Here is a 13,539-nt window from a genome sequence, read left to right as displayed (position 1 = left end):
AGTGGATTGTTCAGAGGATTGAAATAATAGAAATAGGATGGGATTCAGCTGTACAATGTTCGAAGTCATTAATTCAGGGGCTAATAACAGGATCTGAAGATCTACAGAGAGAGCTCTTCAGCAGGAAAGAGCCTAACAGGGGAACGTTTCATGTTGATTAGTTCATCACAGGAAAAAAAAAATAAAAAAATAAAATGAGCCACAGAACCTGTGGTCATGAAAGAAGTAAATGATGTAGGTGAGGACTTCTCTGTGGAAATGAAGCAAAATGTCAGCCGACAGAGCAATGGGACTTGAAGTGTTGTGGGGGTGCCTGTGGGTGCCGTGATGGTAGTTGGTCAGTGATCTCTCTGTCTTTACCTCCACGGCAATCCCTTCCTGCTTCCAGCCCTCAGCCCGCTGAGCTGGGAGAGAGCAAGCCACTGGGTGGCAGTTTGGGGAGTTTTGCTGCTGGCCAAGGCCAGCCCAACATGCAGGCAGGGGATGGCTGGGAGAGCTTACAAATGGTGGCAGTCCAAATACATACAAACACAGAAGGACACCACGCAGGAAGGAGAACAACTGAAACAAATGAACCATGTTTGCAAGAGAACAAATAGGTGAAAGCAGAATTAATGAATATGTTTACATTACAGGCTTGAAGGGGATGATTTTTAATCCTTAGATCTGAAAATCTCTTCTAGAAATACAGTAGACAGCAGCATGAAAAAGCCGCTAGGAAAACAGAACCGTTCAAAACAGACGAAAAAAGCCTGGTCAATTCATACCCTGGTTTATATGACAACAAATATCTGTGGTAGTAGCAGAGTCCTGTGACATTGTGCAGTCTCTCTTTTTTTTTTTTTTTAATAAGCAAGAGAAACATTTCATCTAAAGAGAAAGCCATAGAATGCTTGAAATGTGATTGAAGGTACTGGAATATTAATTTAAAATCTTGTGTAATTTCTGGACCAACAATGAAAAGTTTCATCCCTAAAGGTACATTTTCTGAGAGTTCCTTCAGGTGGGATTGAGACTTCAGTTTTTATTCAAGACAAAAAGCAATGCAGTGTATTAGAAATGAAATCGGGACCAAAATTCTTATTCACCGGAATTTCATCCTGAGAATGAAGGATCTCGAAATGAACATATTATGAAATAGGATCAGTTTTAACAACAAAAAGTCATTTTAGAATTACCTAAATAAAAAGTATGCTGCACATCTATTAAGGGCGTAACTGAAGGCATTGTTGTTGCTGCACATTTGGTAACACACGAGTCCAACAGTGCATTTGTCCTTGCTTCCAGCTGACAGTATGGTTCACTTGTAAAGGGGATCTTGGAGCACCATTCAAAATCCACTATACTGAGACCAACTACAGCCTCCTAAGTGCTTTTTGGAGTTCTTTTCTTTGTTCAAAAGCTACTTCAAAGCTAAAGATATGCCCCTCTTAAAAAAAGACATTTGCTTCAATACTCAAAGTTTTGTGTGTTATATTATAGCCATTTATTGGGAAAGGACAAAGAACACAACCATCTATCCCCAGCTCAGCCAAAGGCTGAGTTCTAGGAGGCTGAGCAAATCCATTAGTCCCTTTTCTCCAGGAGAAGTGAAAATGTAAGTCTTTACACCTGTAAAGTGGAGACAAAACCATTACCTTGCCACAGAGGAATATGCCGTGGTTACATAACATGGCTAAAATACGAGCTGCTAAAGTGATTAGGGTCCCGGATATTTAAAGAAAGAAAGCTCATTTTCTTAGAACATTTTGAAAGAGCTCCAGCAAATTGAGTGTGGAAGATAATCCTCCGCAGTCTTCACTCTCCAGCAAGCTAAATGACTTTATCTTTTGCAGCACTAATTTCTATGACTCCCTGCTGGAAAGCTGCCAGAGCTATAGGCAAACAGAAACTGATGCATCTATTTAGAAGGAACGAAGTGTCTGGGAATAGGAAAATTGTCTATATAGGAGGTTTGACATCAATTTCAATAAATTACACTCCAGCGATAATACCATGAAATGAAAAAGTATTCTTTAATTAAAAAGTCCATTGAAAAAAGTATGTACATACATTTGTCTTTATAAAATAAAGACAGAAGAACTGCTAAGCAATATGAAATTTGATAAAACTCTGGAATAAGCTAGTTTTAAAATATATATTTCTAAATGAGATTTAGAGGTTAATGGGGTCAAAATTCTCTTGACTAAACTTAGTCCAAATAAGTGTAAAAGAAATGCACACCATTTTTGAAAACTACAAGGAAACTGTTGATGAAAACCTCCAACCAGCATGATAAAAATTAATTGTTATTTCTCTTCCCCTTGGGTTGAAAAAAGAAGTAAGACTGTTAGTTTTAAGAATCTACTGGGAGTTCAGGAAGTAAATTACAGAAGCATAGCCTCCTCAGCATTCAGATCTGTTTAGGTTAGGTTTCTGTTCCTTGTATAGTCAAAGGAGAGAAAGAGGGACTTTTGAGGTAATATTCTGAGCATAAAAGGTAGTATCTTCCTCTTATATCACTTTCTACTGGATCTTCTCTGCATCCAAGCAAAACTCTGGAGCCCAACATCATAACTTAGAGCCCTAAAATAGCTAAAGAAAATGAGGCAGAACAAAGATCAAGTGAGATTTTTCAAACCGGCAACAGCAATTTCTTGCATTATTGCCAGAGTATTTCTGCATTGCTATTATCATGTCTTGTGGGAGAAGGAAAGGCTTTTAATAAGTCCAGGAGAATTCGAGCAGATTTTTGGATAGACTATTAATTCTTATACATTCATATGTTCCCTCCACCCCCAAGCTTTAATCCTCCTTCTTTGGTATCTTTTATTGCCTACCCAGTGGAACCAGGTAGGGATGGATTATTGAAAAGTTTATAGTTCCTCCAGAAGAAAGTACATAGTGTTAGTGTGATAGATATATTTAAACATTTTCCATACTGCAACCATTGGAATGCATCAGCATCATTTACTGAAACTAAGAGAAGGTAACAAGGGTGTGTTACAAAAAGTATGGTGGATGGAGTGGCAGGAGTACATGAGCAGGGTGTGGGAGACCTGATTTCTCTGCTGCTGGTCTAGCAAAGAACTCTGATGTACAAACAACTTGCTTATTCTCCCTGTAAGTAAGTAAATTGAAGTAAAAGATAATGAGACCCACCTGAAGTCTTTTAGGCTCTTTGGAAGAGGACCAAATGTTATTGCAGATTTATGAGATGCTGACATGTTACCCACAACTAAAAGATCAGGTTCTGTCTGGAGAAGAATCCCAGGTAGCAAGCATTGGGCTTTCATGAACGGTATTTCATTGCATCTGTCTTAGGTAACATCTTGTCTGAGGTAACAAGCAGTTTCAAAGAAAATTGATAGGACTGCTCATTCCACTAATTTACAATTTATCTTTGTAAAATCAAGCATCCAGGATTAAAATCCAAATCCTTCTTTACATTCATTTTTGACTTTTTATATCAAAACTTTTCAAGCATTTTCCCAGCTAACACTATATTTTTTATACTTACAAAGAATAAATAAGTTTTTTTTTATGCCCTTACGTAGAAGCTGATGTTGTCAAGACGTTATGGAATGTCTTCAATGTGTACTCACATTTGTACTTTAAACATTTTCAAGGTGCTAAAATCAGGGACCTGAGGTCCTTATTAGACATCTAAATTAGACATCTGAGAAGGTGAACTGTCCTTAAGCAGCACTAACACACACGGCTGCCAGATACAGAGCATGGGTTTAGAGAGTTGTCAGCCTGCAGACCTTCCATGTGATAGCATTGCCCCCACAAGCTTCAATGGTCCACAGTAGTGTCTGAGGTGGTCGTGACAATCTGATACAGACTTTCACTCCTCTGTGAGGATCCAGGCAGTGGATCTCATCTGCTAACACAACAACACTTCAGAATAGACGGCAGCTTGTTTTTAGCAAAGCTGTATTTTCTTCTGACGCACAGAGTCCTTGCTCCTCACAGCATATCAGCATAAGGAAGGACTGTTCAAACTGAAGTCCCCTCTTCATCTTCACCAGCTGAATCTCTCAGCAAAGCTTTAGGCAGGTGCTGGCACTGTCAATGTTAGTACTGTACCTGCTTCACGAGTGAATGGAGGGTGCTAGCGTACCTGGATGCCAATCTAGTAAACACATCAAGAGCTAACTGATGCTCCAGGGAACAATTTCAGTTTTTCAAAAAGGTGCTGTCAGACACACAGCTATCATCATATTGGAAAACAAAACAAAACAAGCTTTCGATTGTCTGGCTAGCAAGGGTTTGAAAAACCTTATTGTTGTAGGCAGTGACTGTAACAAAGATCCGGATTGCTGCTCTTGGAGTAGGAGGAAAAGTGTATACAATGAATGAACACAGCTCCTTGGTTCCAGTTACCGTTATGAAAAATCTGCCTCCTAATTCCAGAGAACCTTTAATACATTAATAGACAAGCATATGCTCTATTTTAAGTTGTACATAATGTAATGGATAGCTGTAATTACTTCAACAGAGTAAGGAACATCATCAGCCAATATATACTGTAACTCAGGCAAGATTTTTATTTTGTCAGCAGTTGGAACATACAGCTGCTCATATTTGTTAGTATTTCACATTCATCATTACATTTATCTGCTCACTTACAAACTGGTATGAAACGCTACTTCTCTTCTCTTCCCAGGCAAATAAATTGCAAAGAGTAGATATCACAAACACTACAGAGAAGTATGAATTACACGTGAATGGGATACAAAGATGAGAGGAAAGGGAGAGAGAAAGAGGTGTTTGCTCTTAAAGATGTAACCCAAGTTCTGCTGAAAAAGAGGATCTGAAGGCTCAGAAGTCTGTGCTGCATGCTGAGTACACAGTAACATATCCACCTCAGTCTAGTATTTGCCAGGCAAATCACAAAGCCCTCTCAGACTACAGCAGCATATAATCTCCTTGAATGTTTTCCTGAGCTCCTGACTCCGGAACGCATAGATAAGTGGATCGATGATGGAATTGCACATGATGAGGATGAGGTAGAAGTTAAAATGGGACATGAAGCACACACAGTAAGGGTTATAGGGGCAGGAGATGTAGAAGATGAGGTGCAGAAAAAATGGGGCCCAGCACACAACAAAAACTCCAATCAGGATAGTGAGAGTGATGGCCCCTTTCATGTTGGCCCCTTGGCGAATAGGGCCAGTCCCAGGAAGAACTGCGATCTTTTTGATATGCATCCGAGCCATCATGAACATGTGGACATAGAGGGATGCCATGAGAATGAGCATGGTGAAGAACATGCTAATAAGGCAGATGATGACAACACTGCTGTCAGAGTAAATGATGAACAAAATGCCTGAGACTGTGCAAGCAGCCCAGATGCACGTGATGATGACCCCTACGCGCTTCACCGTCATGATGTTATGATACTGGAGGGCGTAAAAGATAGTAAAATACCTGTCCACTGCTATTGAGAGGAGACTGCAAATTGATGCAAGCAGGGAACTGCAAATCACTGAGTCAATGACATTGTCAATATTTATGGTAAAGCTCTGTGCGTCTGTGTCTGTATTGTTTAGCAGCGTGATGACAATAGTTTCTGATCCATTAGATACGCTCACTAGCATGTCAGCCACTGCCAAGCTACAGATGAAGAAGTACATGGGCGAATGGAGGTTCTTGTTCTTGGCTATTGCCACAATGACCAAGACGTTCTCCAGCAAGCTGATGATGCCCAGAGTCACAAACACTTCAGGGGAAACAAAGAGTTGCTCGTAGCAGCCTCCCGAGGAGTGGCCCTTTGCATTGGGCTCACTGGCACCCCCATGCAGTCCATTGCTGTGGTTCCAGAAATGCAGAGGCTGGAGTGTCCCACGGTGCTGGGTGAAATTCATCTTACGGAGACCCCCTTTCAGCTTCCTGCTTTTAAAACTCCTGTCCTTTTTGCATTCCTCTGAAATCCTCCTTTGGCTTTTCAGTTAGGGAAGAGAAGAAAAATAAGCCAGCACCAAGGCAGGCAGCAGTTCAGAACACTTTGACTGCTGTCACAAAATAAGGTTTCAAACTCACAAATGCTGGTTTACGCTCTCACAGATGCAGTTTCTGATCATCATCACATTCACGTCGGTGATCTGTGTCACAGAGTCCCAACAGTCTGTAAGTTTGTATGAGATTTTCCCCTACGTTCAGTTCCTGTTTAGTTCACTGTTACGATGCAGGGTTGGTTTTTTTTGCTCTTCCATTAAGAGAGGTAAACGTAAAATGCTCAAGTGACTGCTGCCGAGCCGAAACTAACTTCAAACTGCAAGCACCAGTCTTGCTGTCAGAGAGTGTGTACCGGCTGCCTGCTTTATGGTGTGTGGAGGAGAAAAATATTCAGGGCACTCTCCGCCTCTGCTTTGCCTTCCAGCCAATGGGGCTCGGGAGCTGCAGAAAGTCAAGGGGCTGCTGCTTCTGAGCCTCTCTGAAACATCACACGGCACAGCAGATTTGGATGCTGCACGAGCTTCCAGTATCTACAGAAAAGCGGATGATCTACCAGAGATCTGGTTCCCTTCTTTAACTTTTCAGCATAGTATTTTAGGACTGATTTTTTGTTAGCAAACTTACAGCACTGTGGTATCAGTCTCTGCAGAATTCCTTGAGCTGGACTGATGGTGTTTTGTTTTCCAGGCTGCGATTTACTGTAATTTACTCTTGCCCCTTCTGTGACATAAGATTGCTCTGTTTTGTGTACGTGACAAAATAGGAATCAAGAGAATACTTATCTCCTCCTGGTTCTCTCTCTCAGCCCCTCCATGCATCGTTAACTTTTCTGTGCCTCAGTTGTCCACTTGCAAGATGTGGTGTTGTAAGGCTGCATTATACTATCTACACTTGTTGTAATTTTTAAGAAATGGAGACCATCAAAGGATCAAAAATAGGACAAGGTGGCTAAAGTCATACATGGCTCATTAAATTGTCCTAAAGAAAATAGTTTTTCCTAGGTAATATCCTTCTTCATCATTTTATTTCCAGGAAGGAAAAGATGATAGAGTTCACTGCAGAAGCCCTGTCATCATCAGGAATTAGGATGCAGGGCAGAAAAACAATAGGCAATATTTAGCGTAGATGAAGGAATGCAATAGGAGACAAAGTTGCAACCTGTAGGAAATGTGGCAGAGACACAGGTAATGACTTCAAGCCATCAATAAATCTTGTAAAAGTCTATCCAAAGGTCTGTCCCTGTGCTTCCCTGACATGAGCTGAAAGTCAGCTTGTGTGCAGTCTGCCATGGAAAGCCCTCGAGAAGGAGGAGGAAAAGAATGTCGAATGAATACAAAGAGACAGAGACAAAAGTTGTTTAACTGTTTCCTCTTCAAGTACTGCAATTAAAGATTGAAAACCAAATATAGCAGACAAAGCCTAAAATGTAGGTGGATTTTAAAGCTGTGGAAGCTAGAGGAGAGTCAGTTGTTACACTGAAGTGTAATGTTTGCAAGTAAGTGGTTTGAATGAGCATTTCCAGTCACCTAACAGGAAAGCTGTGGAGGCAGCTAGATCCGTTGCAGGAGTCTATTTTCTTCCCAGACATTTTTCATCTTTCACGCATTAGCTGTTTTTTTTTTTAATGAACAGCTATAAAGAGATACAGGAATAGAGCATGCTTGTGGAAGCACAGCTATCTGTATTCAACATCCCACCACCAGGGTGAAGCACGATTTTATTTTCATATTTGGATTTACTATAGATGTATGGTTATAAAGAAAAAGGCTCAGCCAATTATTTCTGTGCCTTCCCCCAGATAGATTACTTCACAAAGCTGAAACATAAACACCCAAGACAGACAAAATAACTTGAGGCATAGGAAATCCCACATTTATCAGTTTGGAAACATCATTCACCAGCAGCATTCTTGCAATGAAAGAATAGCTCGCTGCTGAGAGGGCAAGATTTACTTTCCTATCAAGACATAATGCAAACCAGGATGCAAAAAGATTTATTGTCTATCTGCTGATTCCTGGGACAGTACATGCTAACTACTGCTGCAGACAGGACTTGCATACTTAACCTATAAGGACATAAGTACAATGGGAGAGCAGGAAGAAAAAGTTATAGAAAGACTGGTATAGCAGAGCAGCGTCTTTCCAGACAAGATATTTTTCTACACCTGCAGACAGAAATGCACCATCGGTGAGTCACCCCAGGGAAGTGGCTACTCAGCATCACTTCCTTCACCACTGTCCTCCATGCCAACAGGGCCCACAGCACAGGGATTTCTCCTCTTCACTTACTTTAGTGAACCCAGAGCAGCAGAGGCCGGAAAGAGCAGAGAGAAGCTGCCTCCAGTGGATATTGCCCTGTTTGCTCCAGCTGCCTATCTGTCCATCCCTCTTCTGCACATTATCTCTGTTCTCATCCCTGTTCATCTTTCCATTTAATATCTCTTTTCACCCAGAAGCTCTCCAGACAATGCTCCATGCTTGATTTTCCTAAGGATATGGTCATAAAAATGCAACTAAAATGTAATAACAAAAGAAATCAAAGGACACTTCTTTCCCACCCACAACTGTCACTCACCTCAAAATTTCTGCTTATGCCCTGCATTCCTGGGGAAGGTTGTTTTGGTTTTGTTAGCCATTTACGTTTGTAAGATGAGGGTAGGTGACTGAAAGCAACAGACTTATGGTGGTTTAGCAACTGTAAGAGGTGATGTATCATTAGCTTTCTCTGACTAGTAGGTAAAACATTGTAAGAGCACTTCTTTAAAAGAGAGAAGATGTATGTGCATCTAAATACTTCTACAGCAGAAGATGGATACATGCCTCTAGCTCCCACTTTGCAAAACCAATACCATACAATTCTAAAATAAGCTCAAAAGCAACTTGTTCTCTCATGCCTTAAAGTATGTTAATATTTTAGATTTTCTAGTAATGGATAACAGGAGTAATGTAATAAAACGGTTTCTTAAATTTTAAAACAAAGCTGAGACAATATTTCTTGAAAATATTGTAGGTGACAAGCTTTTTGACACCATGGAAAAGCTGTAATGACTGCAGAAAACTATAAACTAATAAAGGTGATATACTAACATGAGCTCCTGGTCTTAAGAGAAATGGAATATCAATGAAAATTTGGTACTAGCCTCCTCTTTTAACATAGCGTTAAATCATATGATAAAAAATATTATTTTGACAAGTCTTTAAAAATGTCTGTTTTAAGAGTTCCTCCTACACAATTTCCCCTGGTCCGACACTCTATTTCCAGCCACCCTCCAACACCCACCTTCCAGATAGGGTTACAATCATTTCTACCTCACAACATTTTGAAGTGTCAAGTTATTCTCCGGCAGTTGCTTTTCAAAGTCAGAAGAAAGCCTTCAGTGGAGTCATCAACAAGTACGTAAAATCCCAGCAGAGATACAGGAAGGCAGGGTGAGCCAGGAGGAGGCTGTATAGGTCCACTATGGGAGAAAAAGAAAGTCAGAGGGATTTAGCACAAGTACTTCCCTGCTCAAATGCCGAGTTTGAGAACATTTGAATCCCATGTCTGTATTGCTCAAGCACAGAGATGAGATTTACTGTTTCAAAAGCTGCCAATGGAAACAGAGGATGGGTTGTAAGAAGCTGGTTAGAAGGAAGAGCCAAAGAGGCAGATGATTAAGACAATCAGTCCCTCAGATTTGTGTAAGTGTGCCAGTACAAGGGTGTTGCATTTGCACAGATAAAAATAACTTATTTTTTTCATACTTGTACTCAGATCCAATTTTTCAGTGCATTTAAAAATTTAAGTCCATAGTATAAGTGAAAACACTGGTGTATTTTCGCATGCTGATTTTGAAACATAAAAGGAGACAGGTAAATTTTGGAAGCTTCTATGGGTTTCTATCATGCAGCATCTGTCTATATTACAGCAAAGGCAAATTCCACCCAACATTTAAAATATTTGCCAAAAAATAGTTCAAATAATGCAATGTACCTTTCAATCTTTCCCACAGATGTCACTGGAAGAAGTATTTCTCTGAATCTTTCTAAGTCCAGTAAATTAAAATATGAGCAGTATGGAGATATTTGTTTGTTTGTATATTTGGATTGGTAGGTGTTTTAAGTTGGTCCCTAAGCATATTGTTTTATTTTCCAGCAAGTCTGATGCAAGCATGAAGAGACATATCAGTACAGGACTGACTATCACAAGCTCTAGATGTTACCCTAGGACACATTGGAATACAGAGGAGAACCAGTACTGGTTTTGGATGAAGTAAAATTGATGCTTGTTGCATACAGCAAAGAAAATCCACATGGTAAGTCACTAGTTGTGTGGCATAGAACTTGAGAAGTCTATGGGTAATGTTACCTCACAGAAGAAATTACTATTGTAGACCAAATCAATTATTATTCTTTGTGTTTGTACAAACGATTTCAAACAACAACTTAGCCAATCTGGCCACAGAAAAGCACAAAAATGTCTATTGCTAGCAAATAAAATACATACACCCACTTGAATATGTTGTGAATGTGCATAACTCTAACGTTTTCCATTAAAATGCCACAAGAAATGCTGGGGCTTTGATCGCTTAACCATAAATCTGGTCTTATTTCTATTTTAGGCAATTATTGTTTTGAACACAGAGATCATTTACTTGCAGTCAATACAGTAAACACCATTCTTGTCCTAATCTTTTCTCCCTCACCCCATCTCTCCTAAATAATCAATTTTCTTTTATTTGCTTTTAGACTTAGGTTCTTGTCTGTTCAGATTCATCTTAAGCACTTTGTTCAAATGACTCTAAAATCTCCTTAGTCTTGTTATCCCTCTCCAAATAACTCTCCAAAAGACATAGACCAGCATGCAGGATTAAGTACAAATTAAATACTGCCTTTCATCCAGCTCAGCAAACCAAAAAGTAATAATCCTGAATTTGTAATTTCCTCAGTTTGTTTTATGCCCCAAAAAAATGAGCTATTAATGCGACCTTTTCTTTTGTTTATCCCCTTTGTATACAAATACAATAGAGGAAATATTTCTAACAATTATTATTTACTTTTCTCATTCCCTCTACAGTCCTAAGCAGAGCAACTTTCAGCACTGCCCTTGTTTCTCTTACTTTAGATCATAACATCATTTTATATTATGAACTTCAGAATGATCTTTGCTTTTATAGTGTATCACGTTCTGTTTTCTGTGTTAATGATAAGTGTTTTTCAATGTGAGAGATGCAGTAGCATTTCAAAAACGATTTAGTCAGTCCAGCTGTCTAGGCATCAAAGTTTGACGAACAGTATGTCTCATTAGAGTTGAATGAGAGGCAGAGAACCAAGCCAGAATAAAAAAAAAAGACAGAAAATTGGTGATATCACCATTTGATGATAGCCCAAGGTTGCACTGTGGCAAAAAAAGCTGTTTTGGGATGACATTAAGTCACTTCATTTTTTCAGAAAATTCCTCAGAATAGGGGTATAACCTGCAGTTAATGTAAGATGTTACTACTTTAAGTTTTCTATTCTGTTCACTTCAGAGGGTGACAGTACAGTATTACATTCAAAAAACCATACAGCTACTTCTTAGACTCATATTATAAAGTGGGTGATGAGACGTGCAAAAAGATTAACAGGTTTTAAATCCATTAATTAAAGCCTCTGTACAAGAGGATTATTTAATGTCTGAATTAAGGAAGATACCAGCAGCTGTGGTCAGGGCCCGGGCTCCAGTGTGTGCCATCCTGTAGTGCTGGATAGCTCATGCCCAAAAAGGCTTATGCTTGCAGAGTTTTGGGGACTAAAACCCTTTGGTGTTGGGGGTGGGGGCCATGACATGCAGTTAGGTCTGGAAATGTCTGATAAAATAGAAGAGAGCATTAATTCTACAGAAATCCTTGTTTGTGAGCAACTCGATTCAGATGAACAATCCATTGTTCATTAATTCAGCATCGTAAATTCACACTCCCAGCAGTTTAGAGTTATGGGACGTATGTTTGCATCCAACTGGTTTGCATTTAATCTCTATGGTTATAAGAATGCCAGTCTTTACTTCCATACCAAATTCCTTGTATTGTTTCATTTATACCATTCTGATATGCATCTTGTGCATATGACAAGGTCACAAATTACTAGGCTACGGCTGTTACCATGACATCATTTCTTTTGTACCTTTGCAAAGAGAGCTGTGTGCTACTAGCCACTGCTCAGCATGCATAATTTATGGACAAGGGGTGGGAAGATGGGGAGAGGGCTATTACATATAGAGAGTTACTGAAAAGCAGGTTATTTTAACCCTTCCTGCATGTTCTGCATATGTATATGTAAAATGTATACTCCTTTCTCAGTTCCTTATCATGTAGTCATAGCCTGTATTCCCTTGTGTTCTTCCATGTAATTCCATGGAATTACATACAGGAGGTAGGAGCTACTCCTCAAGAATACTGGAAGTAGCTTGAGCTCTTTTAACAGAGGTAGGCTCCAATTGTGTAGCTGTGTAGTGGACTTCCATGGCTTCCATCCATTCTGATAGCTCTTCAAAGCACTCTGTTTTTTAGCAGAGATATTGGACAAATACTGAACAATCTACCAGTATAGCAGGGAGTTCTTAACCTTCTTGTGGATTGTTTTGCTCCTTAGGAATTGAATTGTTTGAAAACAATTAGAAATATTGGAGTCACAGTCTGGTATAAGGGACAAAGTAGATGCACCAAGCCATATGACAAACAACCAAATTAGCCAGCACTAGTGACAAGATAAGACTGTAGATTCAAGGGCAAACAGAGCACTGTCCTGATGTAAGTACATCTTCACTGACATGTAATCCAAATTAGCCACAGTCTTATCTAAGAACTGGGAACAAAGAGGGAATATATTTCTGACATATCTAATGTCATCTAATGTCATATGTCTAATGACATATCATAATCCAATATCTAACAAAATGTCTAGATTCCCTAAGAGCTATAGTGTGTCTGCAGTGATTTGGTTTCTTGACAGTCTCTTTGCATCAGTCATCAAAATACAGTGACAAGAATACTCTATTTCATCTTGTGACAACTGCTGCAATTGCTGGTACTCTTTCAAAGATCTCTGGTACTCCAAAAAGTCTGAATTAGAAGACTATTGATAGTGAACCTGACCCAGTGTAAAGTAGAAATTTTTCATTTGTGAAGAACTTGTAGAAAAAGTCTTCTTCAAAATTCAGGGGCATGAACTAATTTTTTACATGAATAGCAGAAATGACCTGACCTAGGTCATTACTCTGAACTAGTCCTCACTAAGGTTCAGTTTTATTAAACTCTGGAGGAGTCTCTTTTCTTTTCTTTTCAGGATGAGAAAGCATGCACTATAAATCCTTTTCTTCTCTGCTGCTGAGGTACAGATTTTATGGCTGCCTGTGAAAGAGGATGAAAATTTTCTGTCATAGCAGAATTTCATGAAAAGGGTGAATAGGTATATGAGAACAGTGCAGTAAATTATATGGTGTAGCTCTTGCCTTTATGGGGTTCAAAACTCTAAGGCTACTAGAAAAAGAACAGGAGGAAGAGGAGGTAGCAGTGGTAGAAGAACAACATGTGAGTTACCTTATTATGGTATGGTGCAGAGAAGAATGGCTACAAAATGT

General features: G+C 39.4%; 1 protein-coding gene across 1 annotated transcript; it reads right to left on the bottom strand.

The window, feature by feature from the left end:
- Positions 1–4,337: 4,337 nt before the first annotated feature.
- On the bottom strand, positions 4,338–6,288 carry MC4R (melanocortin 4 receptor). Its single transcript, XM_080583017.1, has one exon. The coding sequence runs from the start codon at positions 5,850–5,852 to the stop codon at positions 4,857–4,859; it is 996 nt and encodes a 331-aa protein (XP_080439143.1). The 5' UTR covers positions 5,853–6,288; the 3' UTR covers positions 4,338–4,856.
- Positions 6,289–13,539: the final 7,251 nt, after the last annotated feature.

The sequence above is a fragment of the Anser brachyrhynchus genome (assembly GCF_964034855.1).
Source record: "Anser brachyrhynchus genome assembly, chromosome: 2".
NCBI classification, from domain to species: Eukaryota; Metazoa; Chordata; class Aves; order Anseriformes; family Anatidae; genus Anser; species Anser brachyrhynchus.
Note: the sequence above shows the minus strand (reverse complement) of the source record. Positions and strands in the feature narration are given on the sequence as shown.